At 40.8% G+C, this 25,549-nt stretch overlaps 1 protein-coding gene across 5 annotated transcripts in view; it reads left to right on the top strand.

Annotated features, from left to right (window-relative positions):
* Nucleotides 1-25,549, top strand: part of CCDC91 (coiled-coil domain containing 91) — a 315,195-nt gene that overhangs the window by 180,258 nt on the left and 109,388 nt on the right. For all 5 annotated transcript variants that reach the window (XM_077825315.1, XM_077825324.1, XM_077825306.1 and 2 more), the window contains one exon: nucleotides 10,410-10,517. In XM_077825315.1, coding sequence (XP_077681441.1) covers nucleotides 10,410-10,517 — 108 coding nt within the window. The remainder of the gene's footprint in view (nucleotides 1-10,409; nucleotides 10,518-25,549) is intronic.

Raw genomic sequence — 25,549 nt, 5'->3', positions numbered from 1 at the left:
AGTTAAGTTTTGGAAAGATAATATGTATAATGTGGCAAATTGCTGGTACGATTATGATGGGTCCCACGCTTCCTCTTCTTGGGGGGGCGTTCAGGGGACACTTTCCTGCCCCTGAACTAGGGTATCTACTGTCCCACTAGTAACTCAGAGAAGAGTAGTGGAGAGGGAGGGACCCGGGCCCACCCTCTACTCTGGGTCCCAGCCCAGGAGCCCTAAGGATAGTGGTAAACCACTTGAACTAGTGCTTCCTTCCCCTGGGCTACTTCCCTCTCCTGCTCTTCAGCTTGTGGGGCTTCCCGCCGTCTCTCTCTGCACAAACCGGGTGTCTCTTTACCTGGGGTCTTGGTCTTTTAGCCAGCCACAGCACTTCTCCAAACTGTTCTCTGCTCCAACTCCTTCAAACTGTTCTCTACTCCAACTTTTCCTGGTCTGATTGAAGCAGAATTTTTTTATCATGTGACTGGCTTCAGGTGCTTTAATTGGCTTCAGGTGCTTTAATTAGTCTATAGCAAACTTTCTTCCCTTTACAGGGAATAAGGCTCCCTTCTAGTTACTCTCCTTCTGCCCTCTGGCCATGCTGTATGACAGTAAATGTGTAATATTGTTATCAGAAAAGCCACCCATACCACCCTAATTCGTCTTTTTATTATTCAAATCAGTTAACATCTACTGTTACTGGTTCTAAAAAATTTGCAAAATCCAAAATCTAATCTTCATCTTTTCCTCCTTAGCAGGTTTGGGCAAATACAGGTGGGGGTGACATATAACACACACTAACATTGTGAGTTGCACATGGCCCCTGGACAGAGGAAGCTCATCTTGAGCATCTGTTGTTCACAACGGTTGGAATCTTGGATGAGACGAGATGACCCGTGAGGTCCGTTCTAACCTTATGATTCAATGAGCCTTGAGTTGTGTAACAGCCATCTTGACCACGTTGTAGACCTCCAGCCCTTGAAAGAGTGAGTGTCCACAGTCTGAGCTGAAGAGAGCCAGGTTTTGTAGCTGGGCCCTGTGGACCAGACACAGAGGAGGATGCATAACATACACTGACCAGTGGATCTCTCTTACTTTTCTTGTCTTTCTGTTGTGTGCTGTTTAACTGGAGAGTATTTGGTAATCTTCCAGTACAGAAGTTCTCAACCTTTTCTTTCCTTTTTTTCCCCTTTTTTTTTTACAGTTCGTACCACCTTATAATAAAGGATGTCTTGTGGATCGCTTCCCTTCCCATTCCTGATTGCACAGACCCTCCTGCCCCCAACTGACAATCAATAGCTTTCCTGTAATAACTACAATAACATGAAAAAAAATTAGAAAAGTAGGCAATATATTTTTGTTATTGTAATGCAATTTAGCAGCTGTAAGCAAGGAAGAGGACCAGCACCATAAGACAAGCCAACTCTCCATAGACAGCTTTTGGTGCCCCGACTGCAATTGTGGGACCATTGCTCAAATGTATTTTGGAGTGCAGCATCGTGACTTATAAATAGATCAGAACATCCAGTTCTGGCAGACTGAACCGGTTTGGCATGAGCAATGAGGGATGGAGATTATATGCATTCTTAATTTATAAATGTACATGGCACAAAATATATTTTCACTGTGAGAAGGTTTTGGAGTTTGAGGTAAACTTATTACAAGAATCCTTTGACAAGAAAGTCAGCAGTAACTCTTATCACACTCCTACATACTTTCTTTGACTTCTAGATCCTCCTCACTTAATAGCATTGTTACTGTAGGTTACATTTAATTTCCATTTTTCGGATATACACCATAGTTCACTGTATTTTCTTTTGAATTGGACTTCTGCACTGTAATTCAAACAGACGTTAAGGCAGAGGAACAGAATAACCTAAAATGAGTGAGACACATGAGGAAAATTTTCAATGCTCTCTCATTTAAATTAAAATTAAATAAAATTCCAATTCTTGGACATTTGGATGAGTCCACATCCTGGGACCTGAAGAGGACTGGATGAAAGGGCTGGCTCCCTTTGGAGTTCATCAGTGCAGGAAATTGCATGTTGAGAAATATGAAACCTTAGCGCTGTTGGAGCTTGTGTGTCTTGATCCATACTATGTAGGACAAAGTGTAGAAAGTGAGAAGTAAGACTGAGTAATACCATAAAGGCCACCCATCTCTTAAATATTAAAGGAAATTATTTATACTTTTTAAAATTTAATTAATATTTCAAAATTTATTGTTTTAAATCTTTTTCTTTGTTTGTTCCCCCGTTTTCTCCCTTTTATAATTTTTTCCACTATAAAAAGGTGTGGGTAGGGAGAATTTTTTTAAAAAAGTTCAGAAAATAAGGGACAAAGGGGGAGGGGGTTTAGTTAATAGAAATTTTGAAAGGAAATTTTCATTTTTGTCAAAAAGCCAATTTTTATGTTGGTTTTTATCAATTTTTTTAACAAGTCTGGTAATGTGTAACACCTTGCATACTGCATTCCAAATTTATCTTAATTAGTTGTCATTGTCCCCACCTCCTTCGTGGTTGACTTTAAATTACAACTTTGTGTTTTATCCTACATAATCCTACATAACAATCTTTCAACCCTTTTTTTTTCTAAGATACACCAATGGAAAGGCATCTCAGACAGCCAGTCTATTGTGTCCTTTCCCAAATGCACCAAATTAACTGCATTTTCTACCTCCGTCCTAGCACTGGCATGTTGATCAGAGGGTTTGGGGGGTTTTTTGTTTTTTTTTGTTTAAATCAAAGAACAAATCCAGCTATCACTTTCTTTTTCTGATCTATAAGCCAGTATTGCTATAGATTGAAGTATGAGACTTAAAACTTGGCGAAATTGTATCTTTGATTAGCCAGCAAAGTTATTGAAGGTTATGCCAAGTTGGAAACTAAGAGCTGTCTCATGAGCCAAATCTAGTCAGTTAAAATCAGTTTGGACATTAATTCTTAGTTTTCTCTATCCTTATTTTTTTTCCCAGTCTAGTCATGATAAAATGGAGCATATGAATACAGTGGAAGAAGTAAATGTTACAAAGCCAAGTGTACAGGATATAGTTTAAGGAAATATAGCTGATTGCCAATTAGTCGGTACTACAAATAAAGGCTTATTTTCATTTAATGCTAAGAATGAGTATACTTTACAGTGTCTCTATCCTAGAGAACCATACAGTTGCCTAATGAACTAGTGATATTACACCAGCACTAATAGTGGTAAAATTTTGTCAATGCTAGCTATTCTTTTCTGGGTCCATTTCTACCCCATGTTCGTGCATGGCTATGTATTTTAAATGCAGGCACACTACCCTTAAATACATAACCCACAGTTCTCCTCACAGTTCCCTGAAGCAGTGACTTGTGGGAGAGTTGGAAAAGATTTTGGGAGTCCAAGGAAATTATGAGAGAACAAGAAAAGCTCTTATAACTCACTGAGAAGCTATTTCTGTGGCATATTCTCCTAATGAAGACCAGGCTAAACAGCCAGAGTTCAGTTTTGTTTAAAAAAAAAAAATTCTACTAAAGGCACTTGAAGATTAGTTTTCAGGATCTCATGCATCCCAGGGGAGGCACTAGAAGGTGGTCTGACAGTACATGTGAAGACCCAGAAACTGAGACCACTACTGCATGCTGCAGCTGTGTGGGGCTCCATTCTCCTCTACCCATGGCCTAACTGACTGTGATGTATTGGAAGACAAATATTACTAGTTGAGTGCCACTTTTACATCAAGACAGTTGCAAGAGATTGATGAAGCAGAGATGTCCGTGAGACTTGAGATGAGTCAAAGTGAAGGGCTGTCCTCACCATCAGTGTCAGGCCACCAGGATGAGCACTTCATCCATTGTGGAAAATGGGAGTTTAGACTATCGAAGCTGGCTACCCCAAATTATTTTTGGTCAATGGGACACAAATTTAAGGTTGATGCTGTTGTGCTGCAAGTATGCATTTAAATATATCAAGTAGGGCTTGATATCAATTAATTGCAGTTAACTCATCCAACTAACTCAAAAATAATTAATCGTGATTAATCGCAGTTTTAATCACACTGTTAAACAATAGAATACCAATTAAAATTTATTAAATATTTTTGAATATTTGTCTGCATTTTCAAATGTATTGGTTTTAATTACAGCACAGAATATAGAGTGTACAGTGCTCACTTTATATTTTTATTACAAATATTTGCACTGTAAAAATGATAAACAAAAGAAATAGTATTTTTCAGTTCATCTCATACAAGAACTGTAGTGTGATCTCTTTATCGTGAAAGTACAATTTACAAATGCAGAATTTTTGTTGTTGTTGTTACATAATTGCACTCAAAAACAAAACAATGTAAAACTTTAGAGCCTACAAGTCCACTCAGTCCTACTTCTTGGTCAGCCAGTGACTAAGACAAACAAGTTTGTTTACATCTACAGGATATAATGCTACCCAATTCTTATTTACAGTGTCATCTGAAAGTGATAACAGGCATTCACATGGCACTTTTGTATCAAGCTGTGACGAAGTGGGACTGTTCTGAATGTTTTCTCTGAATATTGTGGGGGTGCCTCAGTTTCCCCTATGCGGTTCTTAAGTATCTAGGTGGTGGGATAAGGGTGTATAATCGTTGCAGAGCCCTAGAGGGCAGGTGTGTGCAGGGGTCTGGACACAGAGAATGGCCAACACCCTGTTTCCTGGCAACTGATGGCCTGGCCCTTCCCCCCTGCAAGGTGATAGCTAAAGGGTTGAAGACAAATAGATCAGGTGACCTCCTGGCCCGGGAAAGGGACAAAGCCCAGAGGAGGAGGGGCTGGAGAGAGTTTCAGTTTGGGGCTGGCTGGGGACGAGGAGTGAAGTGCAGACGTAGTTGTCTGGCTCACTGTCCCCCAAAATGGACCCAGCTGAGGTGTCCTGTTCTCTGTACCTACAAGCTCTGTTTTAGACCATGTTCCTGTCATCTAATAAACCTCTCTTTTACTGACTGACTAAGAGTCACGTCTGACTACGAAGTTGGGGTGCAGGACCCCCTGGCTTCCCCAGGACCCCACCTGAGCGGACTCGCTGTGGTAAGCGCACAGAGGGGCAAAGGATGCTGAATGCTCCGAGGTCAGATACAGGAAGGTGGAAGCTGTGTGAGACAGTCTACTCACAGAGAGGAGACTTCACCAGAGTCCTGACTGGCTTCGTAGGGAGCAGTTCCAGAGCATCTGTCGGGGACTCCATGACAAATGGTGGTAGAGGTGGGATGTACTGCACCCCACGGATGGCGTTCCCTGCAGTAAGTGACTGGGGAGCAGTAAAACAAAGTGGGATTGACGAGGACCAGGCGTGCTGAAGGTTCAGAGAGGAGTGGTTTCGGGGGTCAGTTAACCCCTGGGAGTGTGTGATCAACGAGAAGGAATGTGCAGTAATGGGGTACCCCTGGGGACTGCGGTGAGCAGTCTCAGGGGCGGAGGAGCCTGCGGCTTGGCCCTGGGAGAGAGAAGGACTTTTGCAGTAACAGGATTCCCCTGGGAATTGCAGCGAGCGGTCCAAGGGGCGGAGGAGTCTGCAGCTCAACCCTGGCAAAGGGGTGGTGACCTCGAGAAGGGCTGGCACACTAGGGGTTCTCCCTGGAAACCATGGGGAGTTGAGAGCACACAGGCCCGTGAGTCCGCAACAACTTGGGAACAGCGAAATGATGGCCTATCACCATCTCCTTAAGAAGGACATTGTAATCCTGTGCAAAAAGAGAGGGTTGCGCATTGGAAAGTTCACCAAAGCACAGTTAATCGTGCAGCTGGAGGAGGATGACCTCTCTAAGGAGCAGATTCCTGACCCAAATGGGGCTATAGCAGGATCTGGGAGCAGCTGGAGTGGTAGCCAGGCATCCCCAAGACTCCTGTCCCCGACCAGACAGGGGTCTTCACGATCGGGTTCCCCATCCGGGGATCGGAGACGGATGGGATTGGAGCTGAGTGCAGGAGAGCAAGAGGACTGTGAGATACAGCGAGAGTCCAAGAAAGAGCTGCAGAAGCAGCAGCAGCATGAACCGGCGATAGTGGAGCGGAGAGGCATAGGGCACATCCCAGGGGTGAGTGCGGATAGACCCCGGGGTGCCAGTTCCGCAGGGAACCTAGATACTAAATTGCTGCTCCTGGTTAAGGAGGCGGGGGATGTGGATGCCCAACCTCACTGCCTTTGAGCAGGCTGGTGATTTGAACGAGGGGGACCTTGCGGAAAAATCCCGGTGTGTAGCTCCCTTGCTGGGTCCCAAGGCCATAGACTCCGTTAGCCAGGTGGGTGGGGAGGTGGACAGGCTCCCACTCCTGATCCCAACCTATATGTCTGTGTGGAGTTTCCTGGGCTCAGGCCCCTCAGACCCCCAGTGGGAGTGGAAGGTGATGGTCAATGGGGAGACATTCCTGGGGTGGCGAGATCCTGGAACAGAGAAAACATTAAGAACAGTCCCACTTCATCACACAAGCATTGCAAGGTATTTACGTGCCAGATATAATAAACATTTGTATGCCCCTTCATGGTTCGGCCACCATTCCAGAGGACCTGTTTCCATGCTGATGATGCTCGTTTTAAAAAAAAATGTTAATTAAATTTGTGACTAAACTCCTTGGGAGAGACTCGTATGTCTCCTGCTCTATTTTATCCACATTCTGCCATATATTTCATGTTATAGCAGTTTTGGGTGATGACCCAGTACATGTGCAGATTTGACTGAAGAATGTACCAATGTACGATTTTTAAAGATAGCTATAGCGCTCGACCCAAGGTTTAAGAATCTGAAATGCCTTCCAAAATCTGAGAGGGACGAGGTGTGGAGCAAGCTTTCAGAAGTCGTAAAAGAGCAACACTCTGATGCGGAAACTACAGAACCAAACCACCAAAAAACAAAATCAACCTTCTGCTGGTGGCATCGGACTCCAATGATGAAAATGAACGTGCATCGGTCCACACTGCTTTGGATCATTATCGATCGGAACCTGTCATCAGCATGGATGCATGTCCTCTGGAATGGTGGTTTAAGCATGAAAGGACATATGAATCTTAAGTGCATCTAGCATGTAGATGTCTTGTGACGCTGGCTACAACAATGCCATATGAATGCCTTCTCTCATTTTCAGGTGATATTTTAAACAAGAAACAGGCAGCATTATCTCCTGCAAATGTAAACAAACTTGTTTGAGCGATTGGCTGAACAAGAAGTAGGACTGAGTGGATTTGTAGGCTCTAAAGTATTACATTATTTTATTTTTGAATGCAGGTTTTTTTGTACATAATTCTACATTTGTAAGTTCAACTTCCATAATAAAGACATTGCACACCAGTACTTACGTGAATTGAAAAATACTGCTACTTTTTGTTTTTTACAGTGCAAATATTTTCAATAGAAATAAATATAAAGTGAACACTGTATACTTTGTATTGTGTGTTGTAATTTAAATCAATATATTTGAAAATGTAGAATACATCGAAAAATATTTAAATGGTATTCAATGATTAACAATGTGATTAATCATGATAAAAAATTTTAATTGTGCGATTAATTTTTTAAATTACTTGACAGCTCTAATATCAAGTGTTACTGTGGTTTATGGTTGAATTGTGCTTGAATTCTTTTAGTGATTTCAGGAAGTATAGCTGCATTAATGTGTTGGAGCTATAGATAGTTCTGTATATCCACTCTATATTTATCTCACAAAGCTAATGAATACCTTTAGTAGAAAAGGCTACCATTCCAAGATGATGCAAGCCTTAAAGGATCATTGTGTCAAGTTTCTATATATTTACATAAGATGGTCAGGCAAAGAGTATGATGTCAAAATGTTGAAACTTTGGGCTTTTCAGGAGCATACAGAGGGGGCATATTCTTTCCACTTTATGACACTACAGACAGTGAACACTGTAATATCTGAGTGCCTACTATATCTATCTGTTTATCTCTGTCTATAAACTAATTTACGATGGGAAACATCTAATTTTTATAAAGTTTTAAGTCTCCTCACAGAATTCATAGTATTTCCTGATACCTTTTATCTTTATGCAACGTATTTAACAGAAATAAATTACAAAGTAGAAGACTGCAATCTACATACTATGGGGAGGGATGTCTAAGAACAGCCTGTATAATTTGGGGGCAGGGCAAGATGCAACTGTAGTGTGTGGTATAATGCCATATTTCCATGCCATCTTTTAAATTTAAAGAAAAATAGAATTTAATATTTTATTGAATAAACTTCCTTATCTACTGATACTGACACTTGTGATCATTCTCCACTAGGCTAATTTGAGTGTAATGCAATGCTAGTACATTCTCTCATGAGTAGAACACATCCCCCAAAATCATTTTTCCAAATTATATTGAGAAATTATATTTTGACTCCCCTGGATGTGTTTAAAATTTTTGGTTCTCATGTTTCCTACACACACCTTTTGCATAAAAGAAGGCAACTCACAGAAGAAGATAGACAGATTCTTGGTAAAATCAGCCCTAAAAGAGGCAAAGTTACTTTATTATCAGAACATACAATAACTTTCCATTATAAAAATAACTAAATAAAACATGGCATGTGTTACTTTTTCAGTCTAATACTTCTGTTTTTGTTTTCAATGAAAGCTACCGAAAATAGACAGACCACTGGTTAAATAATTTACAGGGGAACTCTATTAGCTCCTACATACTCAAGAGTATCAAGTGGTTCAGCTGAACCTGTAGTAGAAGGCATGGTTTGGGGGTAAGGGAGGAACCTTATTTAGGACCACATCCTGCACTTGTTGAAGTCAGCTGGGTCTTTCCTGTTGACTTCAGTCAGAGAAAAATGTGACTTCTTATATTTATCTTTGCTTTTATGCCTTTTATGTTTTAATGTACTTCTTAAATTAGTTATAATAATTATTTATAGCATTAGTCCAGAGGATAAAAAGCAGAATGTTCAAACTGACATTCTGTTCCTGTAGTAAGCCCTTGAATAAGGTTTCTCATTGATTTATATCCATTTCAATATATTCATTATGGGATTTGACCCCAAATAAAGTAGACTTCTGTGAGTTTTTCAGGCAAAAATTGGAGTCTTTTGAGAATTAAGTTTTTGTGATTGTCTGAATTTGTATCAGTGCAGAAGATGAACAATCTACAAAACAAGCTTTATATTTAAAGACAGGCGTAAGCCAGTGGAAAAGCCACTGAACTTATTCTTGCATTTTGATTAAACCTCATGTCGAGCACCATCTGTCATTTTTCTAATTTACTAGTATTTTTTTTTTCTTTTGCTTCAGTAAAACTACTACTGAGTTATAGCAGTAGACATCCTGAAGAACAGTAATGTTTGCAAAAGAAAAGTAATTATTGGAAAATGTCGGAAGATAGACCAAAAGCTATACAAATATTTTTGTCCCATGTTTTTTTGCATTTATTCAACATCTTATTTAATGTGTATTGTTTCTCACCAAGCAAACTTATTTTCAAAACAAAATTTTTTTGCTTCTCTACATATGTGTGCCAAAAATCTGTTTTCTGTAAATCTTAAGTCTGTTTTAACTTACATTGTAATTGCAAGTAGTTTAATACACAGATTACTATTTAAAAATAGAATTTGCTGTTATGACTACAAATTCTACAGTATATATTCTAGAAAGAAGGAACATATAAATAGCATATACTATTGAAAACATGTATAGCACAGGAGTATGTGAAGTGAAGGTAAAAATACCAGCATCATCTTCAAGGAAGTAGGTGGATATAATGCCTACAAATGGTGATTTGGCTTTTCTTGTGATCTGTTTTAGTTTTTTTCCCTTTGCATACAGATTCTTTAACCTTTGCACAGCTAAGATCAAATATCTGTATAATGTCCCTAATTTTATTATCTTTTTCATATTGTCCTAGTACTTTGACTTTTCCACACTTTGACTTCCACCTCTTCACATCAGAGTGTGAACTTCCTGGGGGGGTATTGCTTTTATGTTTTAAACTACTCAGAATTTCCATCTGCTTTTAGTTGACTTGTGGTTATGAAGATCATGCTTGGCCCATGGGATCTTACAGTGTGCCGAGAGGATGTGGAGTTTTGTCAGCCAGTGAAATATGTCTGGCTTTTTTTTTTTCTCAGCAGTTTTCATATGCTTCTCATCTTGTGTGGTCCCACTAAACTGAGTATGTTTAACAGGACTGCTCACCCTCTCTATCTTCTTCTGTGAGTTGCCTTCTTTTATGCAGCTTATGTGTGTAGGAAACATGAGAACCAAAAAATATCATCTTGGCTAAAGAAAGAAAGATAGATAGATATACACATGAAAATAGTGTTATATAGAAAAGCACTTCAGTAATTGCACATTTTTGTTCTGTGGGTGCAGCTGAATATCAGATTTCAGTTGTATACAAAAGTTAATTAATTTGCAGTGTGTCAAAAACACTCAAACGTGTCTTCTGTTTTGAAACTGGTCTGCTGTATTTGTTTCCAGGTACTACTGCAGTCTACAGTTCAGAAGCAAGAAGAAGCCATTGAAAAACAGTACGTAGCTGCAATTGAAAAACACTCATACAAGTGTGAGGAACTGCTGAATGCTCAGGTAATGCAAGCACTTGTCCACACAGATACACGTGTTCTAGACTATATGAATGGGTTTTCTACAAAAAGGATTATGATTTTCTTTCGGTTTCAGAGCGTATATTTTTCTGTTTTGTTTGTTTTGAAAAAAAAATCACAAAACACCAGTCTTCACTATAATATCCTTGGGATAACAATAATTACATTAAAAAAGAGATGGGAGCCTAACCATACCTCCTCATTCATTTGGGCCCAAACGTGCATTATGGCTTTCTAAACGGTCTAACCAAGATCCCAGAGGGACACGGTACCAAAGAGAAGGAGGCTTGGAGTGTAAGATTTATTACTTTATTAACTGTATAATTTTACATAGCTGCAGAGAAAAGATTCACTATTTCTTAAGCCTGAATTTTATTTACTGTAATGGACTGCAAGCAAAGATCAGATTTCTATGGAACAGACACAATTAAATGTGTGATGCAACTTATAAAATGGTCATTCTAACAGCTACCGTCCAAATCTGTGTTTATTTCAGTGAAACCACTGCAATTAATATGACATCGATGATAAAAAGTAGGTTATACAACAAGTATTTAAAGCTGCTGGTCCATGTTAATGGTCTAATGACTGTTTAAACTTTTGGAACTTGTTTTATTATTGGCAAAGTCTCACCTGAGTTTATTTAAATACAATTTAAATTGTATTTAATTGAAATAAGCTCCATACATAAGCTATAAATATAAAATTTTCTGTTGGCTAATCTTGAAAAGGGTTTCTAAGGTTGTTTGTATTGCAGTTACTTTTAAGTACTGCTAGGAACAATTCTTCTAAAATGACTAGTAGAAGTTTTTTGGTTTTTGTTTTTCATTTTTGTGTGATGGTAAATTAAAGACCTAAATACAGCTAATGTACACTTAAAATATCATTTCACAGTATAATACAGAAAGGTAAAGGTAATTGCATATTTAGTTGATTAATTTCAGCATTCTCTGAGGTATGTTACAATCGTCTCCCTGTTATGACCTTATCAGCTGAAGAGTTTGCTACAAGCATGTAGTCATCTATGTAAATAGTATAATGAAAAGGTACACACACTTTGGAAAAAGTAATTCATCCTTGGACAAGGGGCACATTGCACAGAACACAGCGCTATTTAATGCATACCCTACAGCTACGCCTAAAAATATACTAAAATGAATTCAAACTTTTTATGAAATGTTTTGCCTTTTTCTGTCACAGTATCCACAATAGTTGCACTGCTAATTTAATATATTATTGTTGAGTATTAGGGCTAGATGAACCTCAGAAATGCTGGAAATTCTGTGAGAATAGGCTTTTTTGTAACATTGTTGACACTTCTTGATTCTAGTTGGGTCAGAAATATTGCTATCATATCTGATGTTTCCATCTCAAACCAGGAAGTGGAAAGAAGCGTCAAACCTTGGAGTACAGAAGTATTTGTGTGTGTGTGTTTTGAAACTTAGAAAAGGATCACCTCTAGTTTGTTGTGACAGTCTGCATCAGTTCTTATTTAATTCAAGCATGTTTTTACCACAGCGTGCAGAATAAGTACTAAAGCGAGGGGATGAAAGCAAACAAACACTGACATTCTGTGATGGAAATTAGAAAACTTGCCTTAGAGCACCATTTCTCAAATGTGGTCACCAGGGGGTTCCCCTGCAGCCATGACAGCTTCCTGTGCAGTGATGGGGAGGCAAAGCATCAGCCTCTCCTCCCCCTTGCTCCTGGATGCACCACTCTGCCCGTCTCCAGAGACAGGGGGAGCACAATGCTGAAGGAGCAAGGTGAGTTCTCTACTAGGGGACGAGGGGGCTCAGTGGGGCCCAGACTTCAGCCCTGGGGTGGTTGGGCAGAGGGAACTTAGGGAGTCTGGCTTCAGACTAGGTTTCCAGTCATGCGGCTTCAGACTCCAATCCTTGGCCACACAGCGGTGGGCTCCAATTCCCAGCTTTGGCCGCATGGTGCCAATCCCCAATCCCACCAGAGGCCAGTGGCTTCAAGCACTGATCCCCGTCTGTGCACTCCGACCCCAAGCGCCGACCCTGAGCTCCAGTGGCTGCCGGTTCTGGGTGCAGATACCCGGCACTGGCCTTGGGCTCCGGCGGGTGCTGGCTTTGGATGCCAACCCTTAGCTCTGACTGTGCAGCAGCAGGCGCAGACCCCCTGGTGCCAGCCCCAAACTCTGGCGGCAGCCAACCCCTCTCTCTACACTACGACCATGAGCCATGGCCACTGACCCACCCTGGACACTGCTCCTGGATGTCGACCCTGGGTTCTGGAAGGTGCTGGCCATTAGTGCCGATCCCCAGGCACCAGCCCTGGGTGCAGATCCCCACCCCCGGTCATGCAGCAGCGTGCACCACCCCCAGGTTCCGGCAGGTCCTGGCCCAGGACACTGACTCTTAGCCCGGCTGTGCAGCAGTGGGCGCAGACCCCAAGCGTCAACTCTGGGTGTCAACCCCCGGCCCCAGTTGAATAGCAGCAGGTGCCAGCTCTGGGTGCTTATCCCCAGCTGCATGGCAGTGTGTGCTGATCCCTGGCCCTGGCCACGCAACTTCAGGCGCCGACCCTGAGTTCTTGTGGGTGCTGGCCCAGGGCACCAGCGCCAGCCCACACCTCTGATCATGCAGTGGCAGGGCCTCCCATCCATTTCCCCTGGCCTCTGCTGCCTCATCTCCCACCCCTCCATCCAGGTCTTAACTTGCCAGGACTTTCTGTGAAAAGTGATATTAACAAACATACAAATATTTCGCATCATTGTTTTTATTGAGTCTGCAGAAAAAGCCCTACATAAATAAATTACAATGATCTGGGAGTGTATACATGCATATTTGTTTGTTTTTCCTAAAGTTAATTAAGTGTTTTGGGGGAGAAAGTGTCAGTGCGACCACCAGCAAGTGTTGGTGGCCACACTCTGAGGCCACCAAAAAATTTGTTGTAAGAACCCTTGCCTGAGAATGATAGTCTCAAAGAACTCACTCTATTTGTCTTAACAAAGATGGGTTATTTGATTTGAGTCTGTAAGTATCTACATGGGGAACAAATATTTAATAATGCACTCTGCAGTCTAGCAGAGAAAGATGCAACAGAATCCAATGGCTGGAAGTTGAAGCTAGAATTCAAACTGAAAATAAGTATACATTTTTTAATGATGAGAGTAATTAACCATTGGGATGACTTAACAAGAGTCATCATGGATTCTCCATCGCAGACAATTTTTAAATCAAGATTGGATGTTTTTCTAAAAGATACGCTCTAGGAATTATTTTGGGGGAGTTCTGTGGTCTGTGTTATGCAGGAGGACAGACTAGAGGATCATAGTTGTCTTTTCTGCCTTGTTCAGAGTAGCAGCTGGTTAGTCTGTATCCGCAAAAAGAAAAGGAGTACTTGTGGCACCTTAGAGACTAACAAATTTATGTGAGCATAAGCTTTCGTGAGCTACAGCTCACTTCATCGGATGCATGCAGTGGAAAATACAGTGGGGAGATTTTATATACACAGAGAACATGAAACAATGGGTGTTACCATACACACTGTAACGAGAGTGATCAGGTAAGGTGAGCTATTACCAGCGGGGGGTTGGGGGGGGACTTTTTGTAGTGATCATCAAGGTGGGCCATTTCCAGCAGTTGAATGTGTGAGGAACAGTGGAGCGGGGAGGGGGAATAAACGGGGGGGGGGAATAAACAGCGGGGAGGGGGAATAAACATGGGGAAATAGTTTTATTTTGTGTAATGACACATCCACTCCCAGTCTTTATTCAAGCCTAATTTAAGGGTGTCCGGTTTGCAAATTAATTCCAATTCAGCAGTCTCTCGCTGGAATCTGTTTTTTGAAGTTTTTTTGTTGAAGAATTACAACTTTTAGGTCTGTAATCGGGTGACCAGAGAGATTGAAGTGTTCTCCGACTGGTTTTTGAATGTTATAATTCTTGACGTCTGATTTGTGTCCATTTATTCTTTTACGTAGAGACTGTCCGGTTTGGCCAATGTACATGGCAGAGGGGCATTGCTGGCACATGATGGCATATGTCATTGGTAGATGTGCAGGTGAACGAGCCTCTGACAGTGTGGCTGATGTGATTTAGGCCTTATGATGGTGTCCCCTGAATAGATATGTGGACACAGTTGGCAATGGGCTTTGTTGAACTCCGAGCAGGGGTATTCTATCTGCTACCAAAGATCCATAAACCTGGAAATCCTGGATGCCCCATCATCTCAGGCATAGGCACCCTGACAGCAGGATTGTCTGGCTATGTAGACTCCCTCCTCAGGCCCTACGCTACCAGCACTCCTAGCTATCTTTGAGACACCACTGATTTCCTGAGGAAACTACAATCCATTGGTGATCTTCCTAAAAATACTATCCTAGCCACTATGGATGTAGAAGCCCTCTACACCAACAGTCCACACAAAGATGGACTACAAGCCGTCAGGAACAGTATCCTCGATAATGTCATGGCACATCTGGTGGCTGAACTTGGTGACTTTGTCCTCACCCATAACTATTTCAAATTTGGGGACAATGTATACCTTCAAATCTAGATACCTTCAAATCAGGTATCTAGTGAGTAGAATCTACTGTCATTGTGAGTTGAAAAGACAAGAGAGAGTGGAGTTGAAAATCAGTTTGCTAGAGTTTGGAAATTTCTGGAAAGTGGGAAGGGTATCTGATAATATGCTCCTATTTAAAGCTGGCTAGCTCATCTTATTTTACAGTCTCAAATGTGTTAACGTTATTAGGTTTCTCATTCTCTGCTGTAGAAAATGTGAGAATTGCTCATCATTACTGCTAAGTAGTGGTTACTGTTTAATGTTACCAAACATCAGTATATAAATATAGTTCACTCAAAATGCTTAAAACTGAAAGCAGTGTTAGGAAATAAGCAATTGAATAAAGTGAAATACTGGAAACAGATAAACTTCTTTGAGCAAACGAGCCCTATTGTTCGGTGTTTGGTGTATTATGTGAAATGAATTTGTGTTAGTCTAACTCCTGGTTTATGTGTCTCCACAACACAACCCAGTCCTCTAATTGACACTGTTTTGTGGTGTTAAAATATGTAATATTAATTTTATTAATGGTAGGTAGTTATTCATATCTTTGACTTATAGGCCTGAAAACCTGGTAAAGTATGCATACGTTGTTTTCTGTGCTTTGTAGATGATTTTCAAACTGAGACAGAATCAAACATTTTGCTACAAACATCTATATTAATGGATGAAGGTTTTTTTTCCTTTTTGATTTGGCTTTATAATATGTAAAGATAGTTATCATTTGATAGACTAATCAAGACTTAAGAGATAAAAATCCTTTTTTATTGGAGTTGCCATTTATATAAGGAGAAGGATTAGTATGAAAAACTGTACTGCATATAAAGATTATTGATAATACGTTGGCACCCACATACCTTGAATTACCTTATTACCGATCCTTTGTGAGGGGTCCATAGTCACAAAATACTTTTCTTATTTTAAATAAATGTTAATTTAATTAACATACTTAATATATAAACATCAGAGTTATCAAAGGTGTTTGTGTATTGTATTGTATCAAAAACATTTAAGTTGTGTTGAGAAGCTAAAGTGAAGTGATATCTTGAAGGCAAACCTAACTAAAATATAAACCTGAATAGCCGAAAACTTAAGTGCTTGTTTAAAAGTGCATCAAGGCGCACAACAAAAATAAGCACAAGCAGTTCCAACCTTGTAACTGAAGAGAGAATAAACAGGTGCTAATGTCGAGGTTAAAGATTTATACAGCTGTTTCATCCTTCTGGTGTTGAGCCACACTAAGACGGTTGGGGAACGGATAACTCAAGTAACATTTATATAGCGGTGTGATGGGTTGGATGATAAAATATGTTTTAAAGTATATCAGATAATGTGGAGAGATTTTTGCATGTTGCAGAGCAAATTACAAAATAGACATTTGGGTGGGGAAAAAAAATAAGTGGCTGACACAGAAATTTCAACCTGAGAAGGATCTCTGTAAAGCTAACCAATGAGATTAATCAAAGTTAACCTTCAGCAAACAGAAGGGTACATACAGAACCTTTAAAAAGAAACAAAACAAAAACAAAATCCTATCAAACTATGGATGTCAACACCAGAGACCCTAGAAAGGTGTTCTAAGCAGGTATACATTTGTTGCTTTACTCTGATATTTTGCAAGTGGAATTGGGATGTTCCAAGACATTTCACACAGTTTTACAGGCTTTGGTTTCTGGAAACAAACCTCCAATAATGATGTGCATTTTACAAATAGGAAACCATAGAAGAGAGACCCTGTTTTCTCTTTACACCCTGGAAGTTGTGATGATCCATGAAGAACAGCTCCAAAAAATGGATTATAACCTGATTGGTTCACATCACCTTTTTGAAAAGAAAATGGACTGTCCATCAAAATGGAAAAGAATCTTCTTCCTTCAACAAAACATTTTCTACTTTTTGTCCCTCTGTTTGCATCTCACTCTTTTCCTCCCAAAAGGGAACTCTCCCATCTCCCGGGGCAAGATAAGAATCCCTGGAGCAGAAACTTAGCCTGGTTGCTGCAGTGGTGAGGATGAAAGAAAGAGTGTCAGGCCAGTATCCCGTACAACCCTAATTTTTATTTTAAAACTTTGACTTGACTTAATATTACTCCTGTTTCCCTATTCTGCTGAGGGAGCAACAGTAAATAAAAGGGGTGCATCTAAACAGTTTGATAAATGTTCTTCTGCTTGGATGTTGGTGAGGGGGAACCTATTATGATTATGGTCCTTAGCTTTTTCCATTTGGATATTTTGCCTTGTTTAGGGAGGAAATAAAAACTTTCAAGGAACTAAATTACAGTAATGAAGAACTAATTGAGATTCCTAAGCCTTTTAGCACCAATCAACCCTTAAGCAGGGGGCAGGGCTATTCAGGGCTACTCAGAGAGACCAGGGCTTTAAAATTCCAAGCAACCAGAGGAATTAGTGAACAGGAGTGGCAAACAGGAGTTTTGCGAGGGAGTTTACAGGGGGAGTGTGAGCGGGGGCTAGAACTCAACATTCTTTAAACTTAAAAGCCCAAACCACCCCCTTGATATAAACACAACAACGACAAAGGAACCAGCTGCATGAGTAAAAAGAGAATGCAGGCAGAAGTCAAGCAACGGTATGGGGGCTACCCAGTTTATTGCACCCAATGCAGCATGTATGATTACCTGCTATATGGCAGGTGGCATATGTGTGCATTCGGTGCAAGGAGCTCCTGGCCCACAGAGACCATGTATGGGCTTTGAAGACCAGAGAGGCTGAACTGGAGGAGCTGAGGGAGACAGAGAAGTACATAGATGAGAGTTTCCGGGACACAGTAGAATGGTCCCACCCCCGGTCTGACAGCCTCTGTGCTGTTGAGGAGGAGGAAAGTCCTAAGGAAGGAGAGCTTCTAACTGGAGCACAGGGAAACAATCCCATAGTTGGGACCCTCCTTCCAGATGATGATGTGGTATCCTCTCGCACTGAGGATACCTCTCCAGGGGAGGTAACTCCAGCTATTAGAAAGAGACGGGTATTAGTAATGGGTGATTTGATCATTAGAAACATAGATAGCTGGGTTTGCCATGACCGGGAGAACCGCATGGTGACTTGCCTGCCTGGTGCAAAGGTTACGGATCTCTTGAGACATCTAGATACACTTATGTGTAGTGCTGGGGAGGAGCCAGTGATCATGGTACATGTAGGTACCTATGAGATAGGGAAGGATAGGAGAGAGGTTCTGGAGGCCAAATTTAGGCTGCTAGGTAAGAGATTGATGTCCAGGACCTCCATGGTAGCATTTTCTGAGATGCTCCCAGTTCCATGCACAGGGCCAGTTGGGCAGAACTGCAGAGTCTCAATGCATGGATGAAACAATGGTGTAGGGAGGAGGGGGTTAGATTTATTAGGAATTGGGGAAACTTTTGGGAAAGTGGGAGCCTATACAGGAAGGATGGGCTCCACCTAAACCAAAATGGAATCAGATTTCTGGCACTTAACATTAAAAAGATTTTAGAGTAGTTTTCAAACTAAGGGCTGGGGGAAAGCCGACAGGTGCGGAGGAGAACATGGTTCGAACATCCCTTAGGGGAGGATCTATATAGAGAGAATCTCTATGTCCTAGTGAGGATGAGAGGATGGAAAATGGTAAAATACAGGCAGGGTCTGATCAGAAACAGTCATATAAAAATGAGTCCCATTCAATTACATTGTAGAATGGCAGACAGCTAAAAGGAGACACATTTTTAAAGCGCTTACATACCAATGCTAGAAGTCTAAATAATAAAATGGGTGAACTAGAGTGCCTCGTATTAAGTGAGGAAATTGATATAATAGACATCACAGAAACTGGGTGGAATGAGGATAATCAATGGGATACAGTAATACCAGGGTATAAAATACATTGGAAGGACAGAACAGGTCGTGCTGGTGGGGGAAGTGGCATTCTATGTGAAAGAAAGCATAGAAGCAAATGAAGTAAAACTAATCAAACTGTACCATAGAATCTCTATGGTAGAAATTCCATGCTCTAATGATAAGAATATAGCAGTAGGGATATATTACCCACCACCTGACCAGGATGGTGATAGTGACTGTGGAATGCTCAGGGAGATGAGAGGCTATAAAAATAAAAAACTCAATAATAATAATAATAATAATTAATAATGGGGAATTTCAATTATCCCCATATTGACTGGGTAAATGTCACCTCAGGACTGGATGAGAGATAAGGTTTCTGGACACCTTAAATGTCTGCTTCTTGGAGCAGCTGGTCCTGGAACCTACCAGAGGAGAGGCAATTCTTGATTTAGTCCTAAATGGAGCACAGCATCTTGTCCAAGAGGTGAATATAGCTGGACCACTTGGCAATAGTGACCATAATATAATTAAATTTAATATCCTGGTAGCAGGAAAAACACCACAGCGACCCAACATTGTAGCATTTAATTTCAGAAAGGCTAGTTAAACAGAAATTAAAGGGTGCAGTGCCAAAAGTGAAATGTCTTCAAGCTGCATGGAAACTTTTTAAAGACGCCATAATAGAGGCTCAACTTAAATGTATACCCCAAATTAAAAAATATAGTAAGAGAACCAAAAAAGAGCCACCGTGGCTAAACAACTAAGTAAAAGAAGCAGTGTGAGGCAAAAAGGCATCCTTTAAAAAATGGAAGTTAAATCCTAGTGAGGAAAATAGAAAGGAGCATAAACACTGGCAAATGAAGTGTAAAAATACAATTAGGAAGGCCAAAAAGGAATTTGAGGAACAGTTAGCCAAAGACTCAAAAAGTAATAGCAACATTTTTTTTTTAAGTACATCAGAAGCAGAAAGCCTGCTAAACAAGCAGTGGGGTCACTGGACAATCGAGGTGCTAAAGGAGCACTCAAGGATGATAAGGTAATTGCGGAGAAACTAAATGAATTCTTTGCATCGGTCTTCATGGCTGAGGTTGTGAGGGAGATTCCCAAACCTGAGCCATTCTTTTTAGGTGACAAATCTGAGGAATCGTTAGAGGAAGTTTTGGAACAAATTGATAAATTAAACAGCAATAAATCACCAGGACCAGATGGTATTCACCCAAGAGTTCTGAAGGAACTCAAATGTGAAACTGCAAAACTATTAACTGTAGCAGCTTCTGTACCAGATGACTGGAGGATAGCTAATGTGATGCTAATTTTTAAAAAAAGGCTCCAGAGGTGATCCCGGCAATTACAGGCCTCTAAGCCTGATTCCAATACTGGGCAAACTAGTTGAAACTATAATAAAGAACAATATTGTCAAGACATATAGATAACATGGTTTGTTGAGGAAGAGTCAACATGGTTTTAGTAAAGGAAAATCATGCCTCACCAATCTACTAGAATTCTTTCAGGGGGTCAACAAGCATGTGGACAAGGGGGAATCCAGTGGATATTAGATTTTCAGAAAGCCTTTGACAAGGTCCCTCACCAAAGGCTCTTATGCAAAGTAAGCTGCCACAGGATGAGAGGGAAGGTTCTCTCATGGATTGGTAACTGGATAAACGATAGGAAACAAAGGGTAGGTATAAATGGTCAGTTTTCAGAATGGAGAGAGGTAAATAGTGGTGTCCCCAGGGGTCTGTTCTGGGCCAAGTCCTATTCAACATATTCATAAATGATCTGGAAAAAGGGGTAAACAGTGAGGTGGCAAAATTTGCAGATGATAGAAAGTTGCTCAAGATAGTTAAGTCCCAAGCAGACTGCGAAGAACTACAAAAGGATCTCTCAAAACTGGGTGACTGGGCAACAAAATGGCAGATGAAATTTAATGCTGATAAATGCAAAATAACGCACATTGGAAAGCATAATCCCAACTATACATATAAAATGATGGGGTCTAAATTAGCTGTTACCTCTCAAGAAAGATCTTGGAGTCATTGTGGATAGTTCTCTGAAAACATCCACTCAATGTGCAGCAGCAGTCAAAAAAGCGAACAGAATGCTGGGAATAATTAAGAAGGGGATAAATAATAGGACAGAAAATATGTGGCTTCTATATAAATCCATGGTACACCCACATCTTGAATACTGTGTGCAGATGTGGTCGCCCCATCTCAAAAAAGATGTATTGGAATTGGAAAAGGTTCAGAAAAGGACAACAAATATGATTGGGGTATGGAGTGGCTTCCATATGAGGAGAGATTAATGAGACTGGGACTTTTCAGCTTGGAAGAGAGACGGGTAAGGGGAGATATACTTGAGGTCTATAAAATCATGACTGGTGTCGAGAAAGTAGATAAGGATAACAAGAACTAGGAGGGTCACCAAAAGAAATTAATAGACAGCACGTTTAAAACAAACAAAAGGAAGTATTTCTTCACACAACGCACAGTCAACCTGTGGAACTCCTTGCCAGAGGGTGGTGTGAAAGCCAAGACCATAACAGTGTTCAAAAAAGAACTAGATAAATTCATGGAGAATAGGTCCATCAAAGGCTATTAGCCAGGATGGGCAGGAATGGTGTCCCTAGTCTCTGTTTGCCAGAAGCTGGGAATGAGTGACAGGGGATGGATCACTTGATGATTACCTGTTCTGTTCATTCCATCTGGGGAACCTGGCACTGGCCACTGTCGGAAGGCAGGAGATTGTGCTAGGTGGACCTTTGGTCTGACCCAGTAGGGCCGTTCTTATGAGATGACACAAATATGAAGGATAAACATTAGTCTAAGGATAACCTAGATCGGAGTTCTTCAGGTAATTGTAAAATGATCAGTCACATTTATCACTTGTGGAGATAAATGGTCTGAATGTATATTGTATGGACATGATGCCGTTGACTTCCCTACCCTTCTTTTTGTAGTTCTCATTATAGTATAGCAATTGCAATTTGCATTTACTCATAAATTCAGAATACTCTCTTCCTTTCTGAGTGTTCTATTATGTCAAGGGTTTGCCTTTCCTGAGTTTTGAAGGTTTTCCCCTTCCTGGAGAGAAGGTCTAGGTTTAGGTTTTGTATTTATGACTTTTCATGTGCTAGTTTTCAGGGCATTTCTCGTCTCCTAAAAAGTTACATTTCTGCATGCTGGAAACATACATTCAAGTTTGCTTTGCTACTAAGACTTCCCCAATCTTAGATCTTGGTCGTATGATTTTCCAGACCACTAATGCTTAGACTAGTCCACAGCCAGAAACTGGTTAAGAGATGGTGTTGCAGTTCCTTCCATTTTTAGCTTAAATGGGTTCAGCTAGGAATCTTTCAGAATCTGATCTGAGTATTCTTGGACACTCACATTAGCTAAGTGAAATTAAACCTTTTCTGGATTTGCTAACATCTGTTGGAAATCGCTCTTTGGCTTCCAGAGATTCTAAACAACCTTCTTCCTCCTTTTTTTAACTTGTTATAAGTGTATTTATATGATTTTACCTATCCAGTTATTCCTAATTTGCCCATCACAATAATATTATAACTTTTGTCTTACCTGTTCTTCTCTTACACAACCCTCAAGAACTGTAGTACAAGTGGTGAGATTTGTCTCCTTTGTGTTTTATGTTGCATTACTGAACAGTAGGCTTTTTATACTGCCCTTAATTTTCATTTTTTGTCTCGCTGCTTTACTGGTAAGTGGAACCATAAGAACTTGGTTGTAGGATGGGAGACAAGGAAAAACATTGCAAACAGAACTGCCGGTAGTTATTTTTTCATTCTTTACTTAAGAATTCCTTTATTCATGTCTGCATCCATGACTCCTCCAAGCCCTCGTGTAAACTCTCCACATTGTATGTGTATCTCTTTCTGAATTAGAATATAAGATCTGTGAAAACTGAGTCTGCCTTTGTGTATTCTGTAGAATATTGTGTACAGCTGGTGCTCTGCATATAAGGCAACATTCAGCAAACTACTTTTAAGCATATGAGTAGTCTTATTATCATAGTTGGAACTACCATGATTCAAGTTACACCTTTGCCGAAGTAATTGCTGAATTGCAGTCTACATGAGTAGAAGTATTATATGTTAATTATTTTGTTAGTCCAGTTGTCATTTTGCTATGAATTCTCTTTCATTTAAATTGAATGAAGTGAGCTTTTATCTTTTGAGAAAACTTTTACTGATAATTTTTATTTATTTATTTGGAGTTTTCTCTGAGGGACAAATCTTGCAGCATTGGTTTAGAGGCCCCTCTGGCAATAGAGAAGGTGAACTTCAGCTGTGCAGCAAGGGGTCATCATTTGAGAAATTTGCATGGGGTAGAAATGCTTACTTTATAATAGAACCTACATGAGAAGATTTTCTACCATGCCCAAGTAGAACTGAGGTGTTGCAGATGGTGGGGGCGGAACAGGGAGTCAGTTGTAGTTCCCTGCTCCCCAGTCAATTCATTCAGGCACACATTGAAGTTGGCCAGGAGTCACTGTAACATGTATCAGTACAGGATTGGGCATACAGATTACTGCTATAAGGGAAAACAATAACTTATTTTAAGGTAAGAAAATTCTCTTTCTCATAATAAGATTTTTGAGTAGTGCACAAAAAGAGACCTATTTTCATAAATACAGTTCTTCAATTGGTAAATTGCAATTAATTTGGTTTGATATGTTTAGTATGACTGAAAAGTGAGTATCCTGAAATGACCTAATTTATAATTAACCAGAGGGAGTCATCAGACCTGTAACTGTGTATTTTTCTAATCTTAGTCAGTTCTCTCTTTAATAGGAATAATGAGACTTTTCCCAGGACTTGTGTTATTTCCTCCTACAATTGGATTCTTCTATGAGAAACTGAAATGAAAAGGAGAATTTTGTTAAGACACAAGAACACATTTTAATTAAAGAATCTTGAAAAGCTGAGTCCAGTAGTATATTATTTCTGCTGGTGAATGAAAGACTGGATTGTTAAGTACTGTTGACCGATCCATAAAACGTTTTTCCTGAGTCTTGTCAGTGGAAAGTGGTTGTGGTTATAACTTTATTTCCAGGAAAAGTAGAGCATCTTAATTATGCACAGGTTAAAAAGAATAAATACTAGTGTGACTGAGTTTTCCTGGTCAGTTATTGACTGAAACCTGGTCCTGAGATGAAGACATTCAGCTGACTTATTACAGGGAAGGTTTGGTGATTCCCTACTGAAATGTCTTCGATTGTTGTATGCAGTATTGTTGTGGCTCTGTTAGTCCCAGAATATTAGAGAGAGAGAAGGTGGGTGAGGTAATACCTTTCATTGGACCAACTTCTGTTGGTGGGAGAAACAACCTTTCAAGCTACACAGTCTCCTCTTCGGGTCTGAGAAAGGTACTAGGAATGTCACAACTAAATACAAGATTGAACAGATGATTTAGCATAAGTAATTAGTGCACATTCAAAGGACTGTTCAAGGTGAAGTGGCCCGTTTAACACACCTGTAATCGCAGGACGAAAAGGGGGGTTAGTGGATTACAGGTTGTAATAAACCGTAAATCCAGTGTCTTTATTAAGACCATGATTTTTTGTGTCTGGCATAGTTATGAATTTAAGCTCCCAGACTCATCTTTTGAAAGCATTGTGTAGGTTCCCTTTGGGGTAAAAAGTCATTGCTTTGTGAAAAGTGTTCACCCACCTCTTCAAAATTAGGCTTTTACTACATCTCTACTATTCGTGGGGATATTGAGGCTTAATTCATGAGTGTTCGTAAAATGCTTCCTCAGATGGAATTGAAAAGTAGTCATTGATTAGTTACAATGAATCTATAAATAATTTAATACTTTGTTCTGTTGAGTTGGATAGCATGTGTATTAACTTTAGTGAATGTTGCAATTTTCATTGCAATTTTGTTCTTGAATGGGTTCTCCCACAGTTTACTGTTCATACACCCCTCACATAGTCCAACATGGATGCATTGATTTTAATAGCTGTTATTCACTGATAATGTGAAGGTTAACTGTACTTACACCAGGGGTGGACAAACTACAGCCCGCGGGACTGCCACCCCTATGGCTCCGCTTGCAAAAGTGGCCAGCACCAGGTCCCTGCGGCCCCGGGGAGAGGTGGGACAGACAGCTACGTGGTCTGCCCTTGCCTGCAGGCAACTCCCCCCCACAGCTCCCATTGGCCAGGAACAGGGAATCTCAGCCAATGGGAGCTTCGGTGGAGGTACCCTCAGGCGAGGGCAGCATGCGGAGACCTCTGCCGTCACCTCCCCAAAGGGCCACGTGGACGTGGTGCCGGCCACTTCTGGGAGTGGCGCAAGGCCAGGGCGGGCGCTGCTGCCACCCCGGAGCTGCTCCAAGTAAGCAGCACTGGGCCGGAGCCTGCACCCCGAACCGCCCCTGTACCACAACCCCCTGCCCTGAGCCCCTGGCGCACTCCTACTGCACCCCAACCCCCTGTCGCATCCCACACCCCTCCTGCACCCCAACCCCCTGTCCCAGCCCTACATTCATGGTCCTACATGCAATTTACCCACCCAGATGTGGCCCTTGGGCCAAAAAGTTTGCCCCCCCCTCGACTTAGACAAATAGTACCCCCAAACATCAACTGCACACAGCAGCACCTGTAGCCAAATTATGGCAAATTCATTAATGGATATGTTGGAGGAGGAG

Source organism: Eretmochelys imbricata, chromosome 1, assembly GCF_965152235.1.
Source record: "Eretmochelys imbricata isolate rEreImb1 chromosome 1, rEreImb1.hap1, whole genome shotgun sequence".
Taxonomy (NCBI): Eukaryota; Metazoa; Chordata; order Testudines; family Cheloniidae; genus Eretmochelys; species Eretmochelys imbricata.
The sequence above is the reverse complement of the archived record's forward strand: the minus strand, read 5'-3'. Positions and strand labels throughout refer to the sequence as shown.